Here is a 14,156-nt window from a genome sequence, read left to right as displayed (position 1 = left end):
ATGCTAGCGATTCTAAGATTGTTTTTTCATCACATATGGCATTTTATATTAGTTGCAAAATTTGGTCACTACTTTGTGTGTTTTTCGTGAAAAACATCAATATCATGAAAAATTAGGAAATTTTGCATTTTATGAACTTCTGAAATTCTCTGCTTCTAAAAAGGAAGTCATAGCACATAAATTAGTTACTAAGTCACATTACCAATATGTCCTCTTTATTCTGGCATAATTTGGGAAACATATTTTACTTTTTTAGGGTGTTATGGGGCTTAGAAATTTATTAGCAAATTATCACATCTTGTGAAAGTTTCCAAAACTGATTTTTTTAGGGACCAGTTCTTTTTTTTAATGGATTTAGAAGTCTGGTATCCTGAAAACCCCCATAAGTGACCCCATTTAGGAAAATAGACACCTTAAAGAATTAATCTAGGGTTATAATGAGCATTTTAACCCTACAGGGGCTGGAGGAAAGTATTCACAATTAGGCCGTAAAATTTTTTTTTCAAATAATATATACGTTTAGATTAAAGTTTCTCATTTTCAAAAGGAACATGAGAAAAAAAGCAAGCCAAAATCTGTAACGCAGGTTCTCCAGAATACAACGGTACCCCATATGTGGGCGTAAACCACTGTATGGGCACACAGCCGGACTCAGAAGGGAAGGAGCGCCAATTAGCTTTTTAAATGCAGATTTTGCTGAAGAAATTTCTGAGCGCCAGGTGCGTTTGCAGTGCCCCTGTAGTGTCCACAGAACAGAATTCCCCCTAAAGTCACCCCATTTTCGAAAGTACACCCCTCAAAGAATTCATCTTTGGGTAGGATGAGCATTTTGACCCCACAGGTATTAGAGGAAAGTATTCAAAATTAGACAGTAAAAATGAAAAACACGAATTTTTCCAATAATATGTTCGTTTAGTTTGAAATTTCTCAATTTCACAAGGAACAAGAGAAAAAAAGTGCCCCAAAATTTGTAACGCAGGTTCTCCTGAATACAACGGTACCCCATATGTGGGCATAAACCACTGTATGGGCACCCAGCCGGGCTCAGAAGAGAAGGAGCGCCAATTAAAAGAAGAAGTTTCTGAGCGTCAGGTGCGTTTGCAGCGCCCCTGTAGTGTCAGCAGAATAGAACTCCCCCAAAAGTCACCCCGTTAAGGAAAGTTAACCCCTCAAAGAACTCATCTTGGGGTGCAGTGAGCGGTTTGACCCCACAGGTATTAGAGGAAAGTATTCAAAATAATACAGTAAAAATGAAAAACTCAAATTTTTCCAATAACATGTTCGTTTAGTTTAAAATTTCTCAATTTCACTAGGAACAGGGGAGAAGCTGCATACCAAAATCTGTAACGCAGGTTCTCTTGAGTAGAACGGTACCGCATATGTGGGCATAAAGAGAAGGAGCGCCAATTAGCATTTTCAGTGCAGATTTTTCAGAAGAAGTTTCTGAGCGTCAGGTGCGTTTGCAGCGCCCCTGTAGTGTCAGCAGAATAGAACCCCCCCAAAAGTCACCCCATTAAGGCAAGTAAACCCCTCAAAGAACTCATCTTGGGGTGCAGTGAGCGGTTTGACCCCACAGGTATTAGAGGAAAGTATTCAAAATAATACAGTAAAAATGAAAAACTCGAATTTTTCCAATAATATGTTTGTTTAGTTTAAAATTTCTCAATTTCACGAGAAATGGGAGAAAAAAAATGTACCTCAAAATCTGTAACGCAGGTTCTCCTGAATACAACGGTACCCCATACATGAGCATAAACCACTGTATGGGCACACAGCAGGGCTCAGAAGGAAGGGAGCGTCAATTTGCTGGAGCAAAACCGCAGCTAGTAATAGTTAGAATAGCGCAGTTACTAAAATACAATAAAAAGATGAGATTACAGGTAATGTGGGGTGTTCACGGGCAACCTGGGATGGTCATGGGCAACCTGGGGTGGTTATGGGCAACCTGGGGTGGTTATGGGCAACCTGGGGTGGTTACGGGCAACCTGGGGTGGTTACAGACCATCTGGGGTGGTTACGGGCAACGTGGGGTGGTTACGGATAAACTGAAGTGCTTATAGGTAATCTGGGATGGGTACCTGTAATTTGGGGTGGTTACAGGCAATCTGGCATGGTTACGGGCAATCTGGAGAGGGTCACTGGCAATTTGGGGTGGTCGGAGGAAACGTGCGGTGGTCGGGGGCAATGTGCGGTGGTCGGGGGCAACGTGCGGTGGTCAGAGGCAATCTGGGGGGAATTACGTGTGATTAGGGGCAACATGGGGTGGTTACAGACAATCTGGGGTGGTAACGGATAAACTGAAGTGCTTATAGGTAATTTTGGGTGGTTACGGGCAATCTGGAGGGGGTCACTGGCAACATGTGTGAGTTAGAGGCAACGTGCGGTGGTCAGAGGCAACGTGCGGTGGTCAGAGGCAACATGCGGTGGTCAGAGGCAACATGCGGTGGTCACGGGCAATCGGGGCTGATTACAGACTATCTGAAGGGGGTCACGGGCAATTCGGGGTGGTTACGGGCAACGTGCGGTGGTTACGGGCAACGTGCGGTGGTTACGGGCAACGTGCGGTGGTTACGGGCAACGTGCGGTGGTTACGGGCAACGTGCGGTGGTTATCCTGAACATTCTCAATTGCATTTGACTATGCTCTGGTCACTAAAGTCAATGGGGAATGTGTTGGCAAATCTTGGTGTGAACCCAGCCTCGTTAAGTTTATTACAATATAACATGTACCCATCTTTACTATATTTTCCCAACCATGGTACCTACTCTTGGCCTATATTATACCAGCAAAAGCTTCATTACTGAATTAAGTTTTACAATGCTGAGCATTGTTACAAATTACCGAAAGGAAAGCTGGGTTTCCTTTCTACAAAACTATACAAATAAGCAACAGCTTCCATCCTAAACATACAAAACAACCTATTATATACAGCCCAGCCAGGCTATTCGGTACAATCGAATCTGCTCAGAAAAAGCAGACCTGGACCAGCACCTCCTTAATCTTAGGACTGAATTCCTCCAATTGGGCTACAAACCAAACATGACGGACAAACAGATCAGCCAAGCAGCAGCCATCAACAGGGACACTCTACTTACGTACAAGGAGACCTATGATGAAACCCGAGTCCCCCTAATTGTCCCCTACAATCCACAGCTGGAGATCCTAAGAAAGATTTCTAGGTAACTTTAATCTGTGCTACACAAGGATAGCAGACTAAAAGAAATATTCCCAGTCCCCCCGTTGCTTTCATTTCGGCAACCACCAAACCTGCGACAAATCACCAGTTTTAGTTTATTGACCTGTTGTAAATAGCAGACCCAGTGTATATTGCATTTTGTTATTTCTTAAGTTTCCTAAAATCCTTAAATGATCTTTGTCTAGTGTGTATATAAGTCTGTGATTTTTTTTCAGTTTTGTATAACATCATGTCTGACGAAGGGAGCTAGACTCTCAAAAGCTTACAATCAAATATACTCAGCCTCCAAAAGGTATCGCCTGATTTCTTCTCTATTCTACTGATTTCTATGGCTAACACAGTACAACAATACTCTACTACAAAACTTTATGAGTTTAGGTGGCCATGTATATTAATGGTATTAAGTACAGATCGAGGCAAGCGCATAAACAAGACTGTTTAATGGCTGCTACAAAAAAACCAACCAACAAACAAATAAATAAATAAATAAAAGAACTAATAGAAAGTAAGGGATTGGGTTCAGTTTAAACTGGTACTACAAAAGGAATAAACTGATGGTGCCAGGGCATTAATGGTAGAGCTGAGCGTATGTGAAATGCTTAGTTCATACCAGCATTCTGCTCATCAGTCTGCAGGTTTTTGAAGTGTGCTCCATTCCGTGCCGTTCCTCCCCAAGTGCCGGCAAAGGATGAATCCTGTCCTGGGAAACCTGGGGAGGAGCAGCATGGAGTGGAGCACAATTCAAAGCCCCGCAGCCCGACGAGCGGAATATAGATAGGAACAAAGCGCTTTGCTTCATCCTACTGTAAATTTGCTCTGCCTTAATTAATGGTATGAGGCCAACTACTGTGCACAATATCAATACAATATTTATGGTTCCAGTAAGTATGAAGTTGGATACCATACAGCAGCATAATTTGGTGCTGCTAAATAGCTGACTACCTTATAGCTTCTCGCAGCTGAGTCTTTGCTGTAATGTATCCAGTGGAGGGAATGCTCTATTGGCCAAACAAATCCGCAGCACAAATTCCACTCTAATCCTGATAATGTATTACAATAAATATCAGAGCGGGTAAAGTGTAGCAGTGTGGAGTCCAGGCTTTATCTCACAGAAGAATGACTGCACAGTTGTGAAGAAAATCCTTGACTCTGATAGTATTAGTACAGTTTGGAGGAAAGAGGAGTCTGGAGGAAAGACGGGAAAGAGGGGACATAAATATGTATCTATCCTAAGATAATAAAAAATGAAATGCTAAAAGGGCAGACTAGATGGACCAAGTGGTCTTTTTCTGCCGACAGTCTTCTATGTTTCTAGTTTGCAGACTCTAGATCAGCGTTTCTAAAAAGTGTGAGGTGCAGGTCACAGGTTGGTGAGGCACGGGACCGTAGCCAAACACGCTGCGCCTGTCAGCAGCGGGGCAGCAGCATACTTGCAAGCGCTGACTGGTTCTGGTTATCCAGAATTTCAGTCAATGAGCTCGAGGCTATTCTGCCCCTGCGCAGTACAGTGCGGATTGGACCCGGTGTACTGCATATGTGCAGCGCAGTAAGAACTTAGGCGCACCGACGTCAGAGATGGCACACCCCTCAATGACGTAACCACAATTATACAGTCTAATCACGCCCAGAGGGCCGTGATTACCTCGCCGGAACACCTAGGGGACAGTGACTACTTGGTGGCGGCTCACCGCCCAGATAACTGCTTGGGGACAATTTACATACAGCATGCCAAGTTTATAACGCAAGTTTGCGGGTTGTACATTGCAGGGACGGGAGGTGTAAAAGCATTTCTGGGAAGTGTGCTAGGTGCTGCTACTGCACATTTCCATAGCGTAATAGACGTTTTTTAGGTGATTGGTTCCCTTTAAGAATGGTTAGATATGGAAAGATAAAGGGAAATATCAAGTTTTATGGTGTAAAAAAAGTTGCTAATGTAAGCACAAGCCTCATTTTGCTTAGTTTTTAAATCATTTTTACAACTTTTATGCCAAAGGGAAGTGACTTTGGTATAAAGGCGTGTGGTTTAAGTGCTGTGAGTTTTTAGCCACATTTATTTCTACTCAATAGTTGGTGTACAAACCACACATTTAAGCGACTCTGTACCCACAATCTGACCCCCCCCCCCCCACACACACACACCGCTTGTACCTTCAGATAGCTGCTTTTATTCTAAGATCTGTCCTGGGGTCCTTTCGGCAGGTGAAGCAGTTATTGTCCTAAAATAAAAAAATTAAACTTGCAGCCCTGTGTCAATTTAGTGTGGCCTAGAGTGTGTGTTCCTTAGGCTTGCACGACCTTTCCATTATTTTTTCTATTCATTACCTGTCTGAACACTGTGCATGGGCCTTAACGATCCAGCACATGTGCAGTGTTCAGACAGGTGATGAACAGGAGAAATTGTTCTAGGGGCATTCCTAATGATGAAGAGGGCAGGGAGGAGGGACGGAGGGGTGAAGCATTTCTAGGGCATAGGTACTCTAGGCCACGCAAATTTGACACAGGGCTTCAAGTTTAAAAGTTGATTTTTAGGGGAAAAACTGCATCACCTGCCAAACAGACCCCAGGACAGATCTTGGAATAAAAGCAGCTATTTAACCCCTTCACGACCGAGGACGTAACTGAGCATCCTCGGTCGGGTAGGGGAATTCAGAGCACGGCCACAGGGTGACCCAGCTCTGAACCGCTGCGATCCCGGGTGCAAATAATAGCCCGTGACAGCGTCCATTAACGGATGCGGTCCAATCGCTGTGCCTGCTAATGAGCCATTTGGATGCAGCTGTCATAGTGACAGCTGCATCTAAATGGCTATTTATCCCAATCATTGGTGTATTGGGCGTATCAAAAGCGCAAAAACAAAATTTGCAGTCAGTCAGCATTAGCAAGATTAGTGGGAGGTGAGCGGATTTAGCTTGGCTGGCTTCAGAATACATTAACAATAAGGGCCCTATTACACAGGACAATTATAGTATGAAAAATCGCTATATCGCCTGAATTTAAACAATAATCGTTCCATGTAATTGCAGGCAACGTTCGAAAAATCGTTTGTGTATCGTTGATTGTCCATTTAGATCTGACTCTAAAATCGCTAATCAATAGCCATAATTCCACATCTGTTCACTAATCGTACAAAGTAATTCCAAGTCGTCCCTTCTTTTGCTGCGATCGGATGGAGTAAACGATCGTGCGAACGATCATAACTAATGACTGTCGTTCTGTGTAATATGGTGAACAATTTCAGGTTAATGATAATCTCGTTTGCGATCGTTTATCATTAATCGCTAATCATTGAAAAAACACTTAGTCTAATAGGACCCTAACACCTCAACCACACATCGGTATTATTTATCCGACCTCAGAAACCAGGATAAGTGAAGTCCTGGAGTATGGAATCTATGATAGAACTGTTTTTACTATCAAATTCCATTGGAGGGTAATAAATGGCCTCTGGGAACAGCTGCCCGGGTTGGCAAGCAATGCATCAGTAAATATGGATGGTACACTGATGTATCTGTACATTGTCCATTTTAATAGTGACCCACTGACTTCCATGGGAGTCTCCGTGATACACACAGATCTATTTTATAAACAGATGTGTGGACAACATCAAGCAAATCCACAGGTAATTTTTCCAACCATAAATCAGGATGCCTCTCTCCTGAGACAACACATGATCCTCTCATTTCACAGGAGGCTTGCTGAGATCTTGTCTCCGAGCTCTAGCCCTCACACCCCTTAATGATGTCCCCATCTCTAAGGGTTCTATTACATGGAGCGATTTTTAACAATTAACCACTAATGATCGAAAAACGAGATTGTTTATCGTTAACCTGAAATCGTTCACCATACTACACAGAACGATGGTCGTTAGATATGATCGTTATTGCAATCGCTACTATGATCGTTTATTCCTTCTGATCTCAGCAAAACAATAGACAATGTGCAATTACACTGAACGATTAGTGAAAAAATGCGGAACTTGAGCGAACAAATGTGGAATTAAAGCCAAAGATTAGCGAACGATTAACGATAATTTTAGGTTCAGATCTAAATCAACGATCAACGACATAGGAACGATTTTTCGATCATTGCCTGCAATTACCCTATTATAAGGGACGATTATTGTGCAAAAAATCGTTATATCGTTCAAATTTAATTGATAATCGTCCCTTATAATAGGGCCCTAAGTAGCCACTGCAACCTACATCTCCCTAAGCAGACAAGTAGTGAACGAAGCAAGTGCTGCAACTTCATCAAATGTGAAGTAGTCTGCATTGAAATGAAATGTTCTGCGACAGCATTTGGCAAGGACCCTGCAGGAATGCAGGAGTAGGCATGAGGGGTGCGGTGTAGAGAAGATCTGAGGGAAATTAGTGCATTCCGGGACTAGTTCTAATCAACCATGAAGTTCAACCACAAAGTTCAAAACTAAGAGACCCAAGAATAAATAAATTTTTTGTGTTTTCAGAAATGGATCAGACAGGTAAGCAATGCTATATAATTCTGCAGCATGTTTATTTTTACCTGAAGTTGGAGCCCCCATTTAAGCAGTGCCGTCAGGCAGTACCAGTCACATGGGTTTGTGGGTACATTTCCACAGCATGTTATTCTGATAGCAGAAAAATAAGCTGTGAAATGCATGGCAGAGAATCTGAGAGTAGCCTCAAATTTCTGTTACAAATTTAACTTTTTCAATCATGGTTTTAATCATGGATGCAGTTTATCCCCGTTCAATAGAACTAATCAGCAATCTGCATTACTGACACACTGTCCTAAAGAATACAATAGAAATAAGTGATGGTTCTTTTTCGCTTGTTTGAAACATGCAGTTAAAAAATGTGAAGTGCTGGGGAATCTGTGTGCGCTATACAAATAAAAGCATTATTATTATTATTATTTATCGTTACAGTCAGTGTGAAGCTTTACTAGGGAGAACTATGGACATCATGTTGCCAGAGACACTTGCAGGGACAAACAGTAGTCTGGTCTAACATAGGATGAAGTCTGAAGCCAGGTGCTGCTAATGTATGATGACGGAGCAGCGCCCTCCCAGATTATTGTGTACAGCAGCTGTTTAGCACACTGCAGGGACTACGCAGGACTTGGCACCACCATTCACAGACACCACACTGCGACATTGATAAATATATTTCTGGGGAGCACATAGGAATTGTCTGTCTGATGTGTAATTCATGAATAAGTGCTGCTTTATCTGTACTACATCATCTGGCAAGGTAACTACACACAATGCTGCCATCCTGATAAAAGAGCTCACCTGGTGTTCCACAAAGGCTGAATCAATTCACAGGTCTGGGATATGAAGTCATTTAGAGTTCTAGTTTGGGCTTTGAGCTAATGTGGTACAATTTTTCCAGCATGCTCTATTTATGAGATATTGTGGGAATTTTTTGCAAAGGTTGTGTATTTATTTTTTTTTTTTTTTGCATTTTACTGCAACTTGGCCAGCAAGTGTGCTCTTACTGCAACTTTCATATGCAGCTTGTAAAAGATTTGTTTATATAGCGCCAACAGATTCTGCAGCACTTGCAAATACAAGTCCTGGTGTGCCAATTTATCTTTCCTACTTGAGTATTATACATTAGTGGCTCCACTTACTTACTACTTACAAGTGGTACACCACTTTAACCCCTTCAGGGCCAGGCTAATTTTCGTTTTTGCGTTTTCGTTTTTTCCTCCATAGCATAGGCCATAGCACTTGCATTTTTACACCTACAGACCCACATGAGCCCTTATTTTTTGCGTCACTAATTGTACTTTGCAATGACAGGCTGAACTTTTGCATAAAATATGCTGCGAAACCAGAAAAAAATTATATGCGCAGTGAAATTGAAAAAAAAAAAAAACACAATTCTTTTTCTTTGGGGGGATCGTGTTTTAACGCCATGTGTCCTATGGAAAAACTGACATGTTTTATATGTTCCTCAAGTCGTTACGATTAAAAAGATATGTAACATGTATAACTTTTCTTTTATCTGATGGCCTGTTAAAAATTCAAACCATTGTTAACAAATATACGTTCCTAAAAATCGCTCCATTCCCAGGCTTATATCGCTTTTATCCTTTGGTCTATGGGGCTGTGTGAGGTGTCATTCTTTGCGCCATGATGTGTTCTTTCTATTGGTACCTTGATTGCGCATATGAGACTTTTTGATCGCTTTTTATTACAATTTTTCTGGATTTGATGCAACCAAAAATGCGCAATTTTGCACTTTGGGATAATTATACGCTTACGCCGTTTACCGTGCGAGATCAGGAATGTGATTAATTAATAGTTCGGGCGATTACGCATGCGGCGATAGTAAACATGTTTATTTACTTTTATTTATAACCTGGGAAAAGGGTGGTGATTCAGACTTTTATTAGGGGAGGGGGCTTATTATTGACAACAACACTTTATTTATTTTTTTTACACATATACTAGAAGGCCCCCTGGGGGACTTCTAGTATATACACTCTGATCTCTCATTGAGATCTTTGCTGTATACTTATAAAGCAAAGATCAATGAGATCGGCACTCGTTTGCTTTCGGCTGCTGCAGCCTAAAACAAACGAGTGCAGAGCCGGGGACGGCGCCATCTTGGAGAGGTCCCCGGCCAGCTTCAGTAACGGAGATCGCTCCTCCGGGACAACGTCCCGGGGGAGCGATCTCCCCCACTAGACACCAGGGAACGGCTGAATCCGGTAATCGGAGGCAGCTGTCATCTTTGACAGCTGCCTCCGATTATATAATTAGCGGGCACGGCAATCGGACCGTGCCCGCTAATAGCCGTGGTCCCGGGCTACATGAGGCACCCGGGATTGCGGCGGTTCAGAGCGGGGTACAGTTACGTCCTCATGCGGGAAAGGGTTAAGGAGAAGTCCGGCGAACATTTTTATTTAAAGTATTGTATTACCCCCCAAAAGTTATACAGATTACCAATATACACTTGTTATGGAAAATGCTTATGAAGTGCTTTTTTCCCTGCACTTACTACTGCATCAAGCTCCCTGGCAGGGATGATGGCAGGGGGACACTGAAAGAAACTGAGCATCCCTCTGCCATCATCCTTTTCAGCAGCCACAGCCCGCACAGCTCTGGGAGTCGGGTCGTGACATCACCATTTTATCCAGGAAGTAAAGGCTTGATGCAGTAGTAAGTGCAGGGAACAAAGCACTTTATAAGCATTTTCCATAATTGTGTGTACTGGCGATTTGTATAACTTTTGGGGGCAATACAATGCTTTAATAAAAATTTTCGCCGGACCTTTCCTTTAAGAAACATTTAACCCCGTTCAATCCCCACCCATAAGCTAAACTTTTTTTGTAATAGGTTTTTATTACATGAATTGTGCCATTTGTCTACAGCACTTCCTCTCATACTGAGGCTGCTGAAAAGACACACTTCCTGGTCCACTCTGTCTCAGCTCCTCTGTCCTCTCTCTCCCTTCTGAGATCAAAGTCCCATGATCTCTGTCTCTTCTGTTGCCAGACAACCTGTAACACCTTATCCGTAACCCAGCCCACCACTGACATGACACTAAGCAGTGAGCACCTGGCTAAGCGACGGGGAGACAACAGAACAGTGACAGCCCCCTGAGCAGTATAGGGGAAAGGAAACACAGTTGGTTCATCTCTCTCTTTCTTGCTCTCCACTCTATCTATGTAGGTAGGTAGATAGATAGAAGAATAAATAAATAGTTATGCTGTTTACAGTGTAAAAGCAGAAGCAGATTGAGCCAGTAATGGGCAGATACTATTTATATTTGGAAGATAGCTCTGAGGTGCAATGCATGCTGGGAAAGGTAGTTGCCAGGTTGTTGTAATCTTAGACATAAACTGGCTTTGAAAAAAACTTGCAACTCAGAAATGATGGCGGCTAGAAAGATGAGAGACAGCTCTAAATACTCAGGGGGACATGGTAAGACCAGCTAGGTTTTGGATCATTTAATTTTTTAGCTCTTAAGTGGAATAACCCTTTAATTACAAATTGTAACAGTGTGGAAAATGCTGCATTCATTTGTACATAAGCTGTTGCTGAAGGCAAAAAGCCACATATCTCCTGCTCTACAACCATTACAACGACAGAGCTGCTCTGCTGTAATATCAGAATGTTTCTTCAAAGCTTTTAATATTAATTACCCTTTATAGTGTCTTTATTCTGCATCACCATGGAGATGAGTTACATTTCCCATATAGAACATCACATCTGAAAGTTTGGAAAAAAAAAAACCACAAGAAAACTGAGCAAAGCGCTAGCTTCTGTTTAGGAGCTAATATAAAAACAAAGCCTTACATTATGTGAAAGCCAAGAATAACCTGCATATAATATTGATAATACAAGACAAAGCTTCCTGCTGCCACTCGGGACAGACGCATTTTGTAAGTTAATTGCCCGTTCAAATAACTCGGCGATAAATGAGTAAGAATGGGTACAGCAGAGATGAGGAGAAGAAAGGAAAAACACTTTAATCATTTATGGGCTAAATATGTAGAAATAAAAAAGCTTAGCATTTGGGTCACTGAACATTTTATGAAGTAGCTTAAGAAAAGCAAATAAGAGGAAAAAAAATCAACTTCTACTTTCAGTTAATTAATATTTTCTCACATTGCTTAACCTTAGATTGTGGCCCCTTGTTCTGATGTTTAGCTTAGTTATAAATATCAATTACCGCTTGAGCTCAGCAATGTGATGAATTAATAGTTCAAGCATTTCTGCAGGCAGCCATAGTAAATATGTTTATTTTTTTTTTTATGTAAAAAAAAAAATGGGAAGGAATATGGGATAAGATATGGAGACTACTGTGAGCAATATTGTGATTGCTCACAGGAATCAATGCAATAACTATATATTGCATTGATCAATGTTATCTACGCTCAATTCCTTCAGGCTGCTTAAGGAAGCCTTAAGCAATCGCCAAGCAGAAACAGCACTGGGAATTAGAAGACCCAGGTGGTAAGTATAATGAATCGGCTTTGTGCCTTTAAAAGCCATTTAAAAATGCTGCTGTGAGTTTTGAGAGTGGCATCTAAATTGTTAAATGGGCATCAACAATCATTTGTGCTGGCCACGAGCCGCAGTTTGTCTGCTGATAGCAGCCAGGAGCGGCACGGTAGAGTGGGCTTGAGTCCCTCTGAACTACCTTAACAGCAAATTAGTATACGTGTAAAGGGTTGATGAGATTTGTTAATCAGTTATTGCCATTATCTTTCATCCATTTTACTATAATGTCTTTTGAGGTAAGGGGGGTTGAATTTTCCTTACTGCAACTGTACATGATAATACTGACCGCAAAAAATACCTTTCCCTTCTATCTTGTAATTTTACATCCACACCAGCATTCGTGGGGCTTGATGTGTATTGGCTTTATAAAGAAATATAATTAAGTGGCATAGTGAGGCGGGAAAGCATTAATTAAAAAATATTGATCAAGGATAATGAAATTGTAAGGTCCTGGGTACCTCGTCTGTATTGTAAATGATCTGCAGTCCGGATGAAATCATCTCCACCAAATACAAGAGGAACAGAGAAACCGCATTTATCTAGAAGCAAAAATGAAAGGTTATAGGTTAGTTCATTACACTGTATCATCCACTGACCTTACAGGAAACCCAATAAGGCTGCTCTTACAGAGTGCGATTGCCATTTTACTACAATTTTTTTTTTCTAATCCTAATAAATAAAAAAATTTAAAAATTAAAAAGAATAGATGCTGCTTCTACTGTTTTCTTTCTTTTTAATCCATTCCAAACCCAGAATAAGCACCTTATTATCATTCAAATTAATATGAACCAATGGCTTTGGCTTCAGGCTGTGTTTCTGTATGTATACTATGCGCCCATTCTTCCCCCATTAGCTGTACAATGTTTCCAGGATTATAAGCAAAATTGTGAGGCTATTGGGGGAGAAATGGGGGCTTGATTTCAAACTCGGAATGCATATGTGGAAAAACAGTCTCAAAGGTGCAGTAAAAACTGGAACTAAAGTGCACTGTGCAAGAGTGACCTGACAAGGCTGGTCTCAGGTTAAGTGGGTCTTCATTCTGTAAACAAGTGATAAGTATTATTTGTAGTCAAATTCCCTTATGCTTTATTCACCAAAGATCAGACCAATGTCCTGTGTATACAGCAGAGCTGTTTTAGGTGGGGAAAACCTGGACCCAGCTATACTACACAAACAACCCTCTGTTTAGCTCTATAAAGCCATTTCAATTACTTTTGCCACAAATCTGGTTTTATGTAAATATAAACTTCCTGGATACAGAAGAGAAGACTGTTTCTGTGAACATTTAACTTTTGCAATAAAAAGAGGATTAAAACTCCAGGTAATTATATAACAACACTTCTCCTAAACTGCCTCCCATTTATCTAAATTACAGCATTATTGGCAAGAAAAGTGCTGGAGCAATTTGAATAATGGCCTTGACAATGGGCTTGGTACCTGGGGACGGCTCTGTGTGTTCTCACTGCTGACAATAAGAGAGTTTCCTGTCGGTAGGGGGGATAAAAGGTGAGACTGTGGCTCTGGTCATATTATCTCTGGCTGTCATGTGCAGTGAACACATTTGTGCAGGCAGAATAAAAAGTCTAGTGTCTCCAAACAGTCCATAGTGAGAGTCTGCATCGGAGATAGAGCGTGACCAGTGGCTGAAAATATAAACTGATATTTCATGGATTATGGTTTGTTACAATGGTTAATTTAGTACGTATTCCAGGCACACCCATGCCATTCCTTAACATTTGTCCTGTAAGTATACATAATTTTCGGCATGTACAGCATGTAAATTAGATGGCTGGAGCCATCGGGGTGGTCTGCGGGCAGCTCCAGAGTCACTGCTGTTGAGTGCAGCTCCAAACCCACCCTCTAATTAGTGATTGATCCCCCTTGTGTTACAGCGCTGCTTGAGCTCAATCACAGAGCAGAAGGCCTATTTTGGAGTCCGGAATGCGTGCACATCATCCCAAT

At 41.6% G+C, this 14,156-nt stretch overlaps 1 protein-coding gene across 3 annotated transcripts in view; it reads right to left on the bottom strand.

Moving 5' to 3' along the window:
- Nucleotides 1-14,156, bottom strand: part of PHKB (phosphorylase kinase regulatory subunit beta) — a 143,486-nt gene that overhangs the window by 91,555 nt on the left and 37,775 nt on the right. For all 3 annotated transcript variants that reach the window (XM_069966248.1, XM_069966247.1, XM_069966246.1), the window contains one exon: nucleotides 12,653-12,733. In XM_069966248.1, coding sequence (XP_069822349.1) covers nucleotides 12,653-12,733 — 81 coding nt within the window. The remainder of the gene's footprint in view (nucleotides 1-12,652; nucleotides 12,734-14,156) is intronic.

The sequence above is a fragment of the Dendropsophus ebraccatus genome, chromosome 4 (genome assembly GCF_027789765.1).
Source record: "Dendropsophus ebraccatus isolate aDenEbr1 chromosome 4, aDenEbr1.pat, whole genome shotgun sequence".
Classification (NCBI taxonomy): Eukaryota; Metazoa; Chordata; class Amphibia; order Anura; family Hylidae; genus Dendropsophus; species Dendropsophus ebraccatus.
This window is presented reverse-complemented; position numbering and strand designations above follow the sequence as displayed.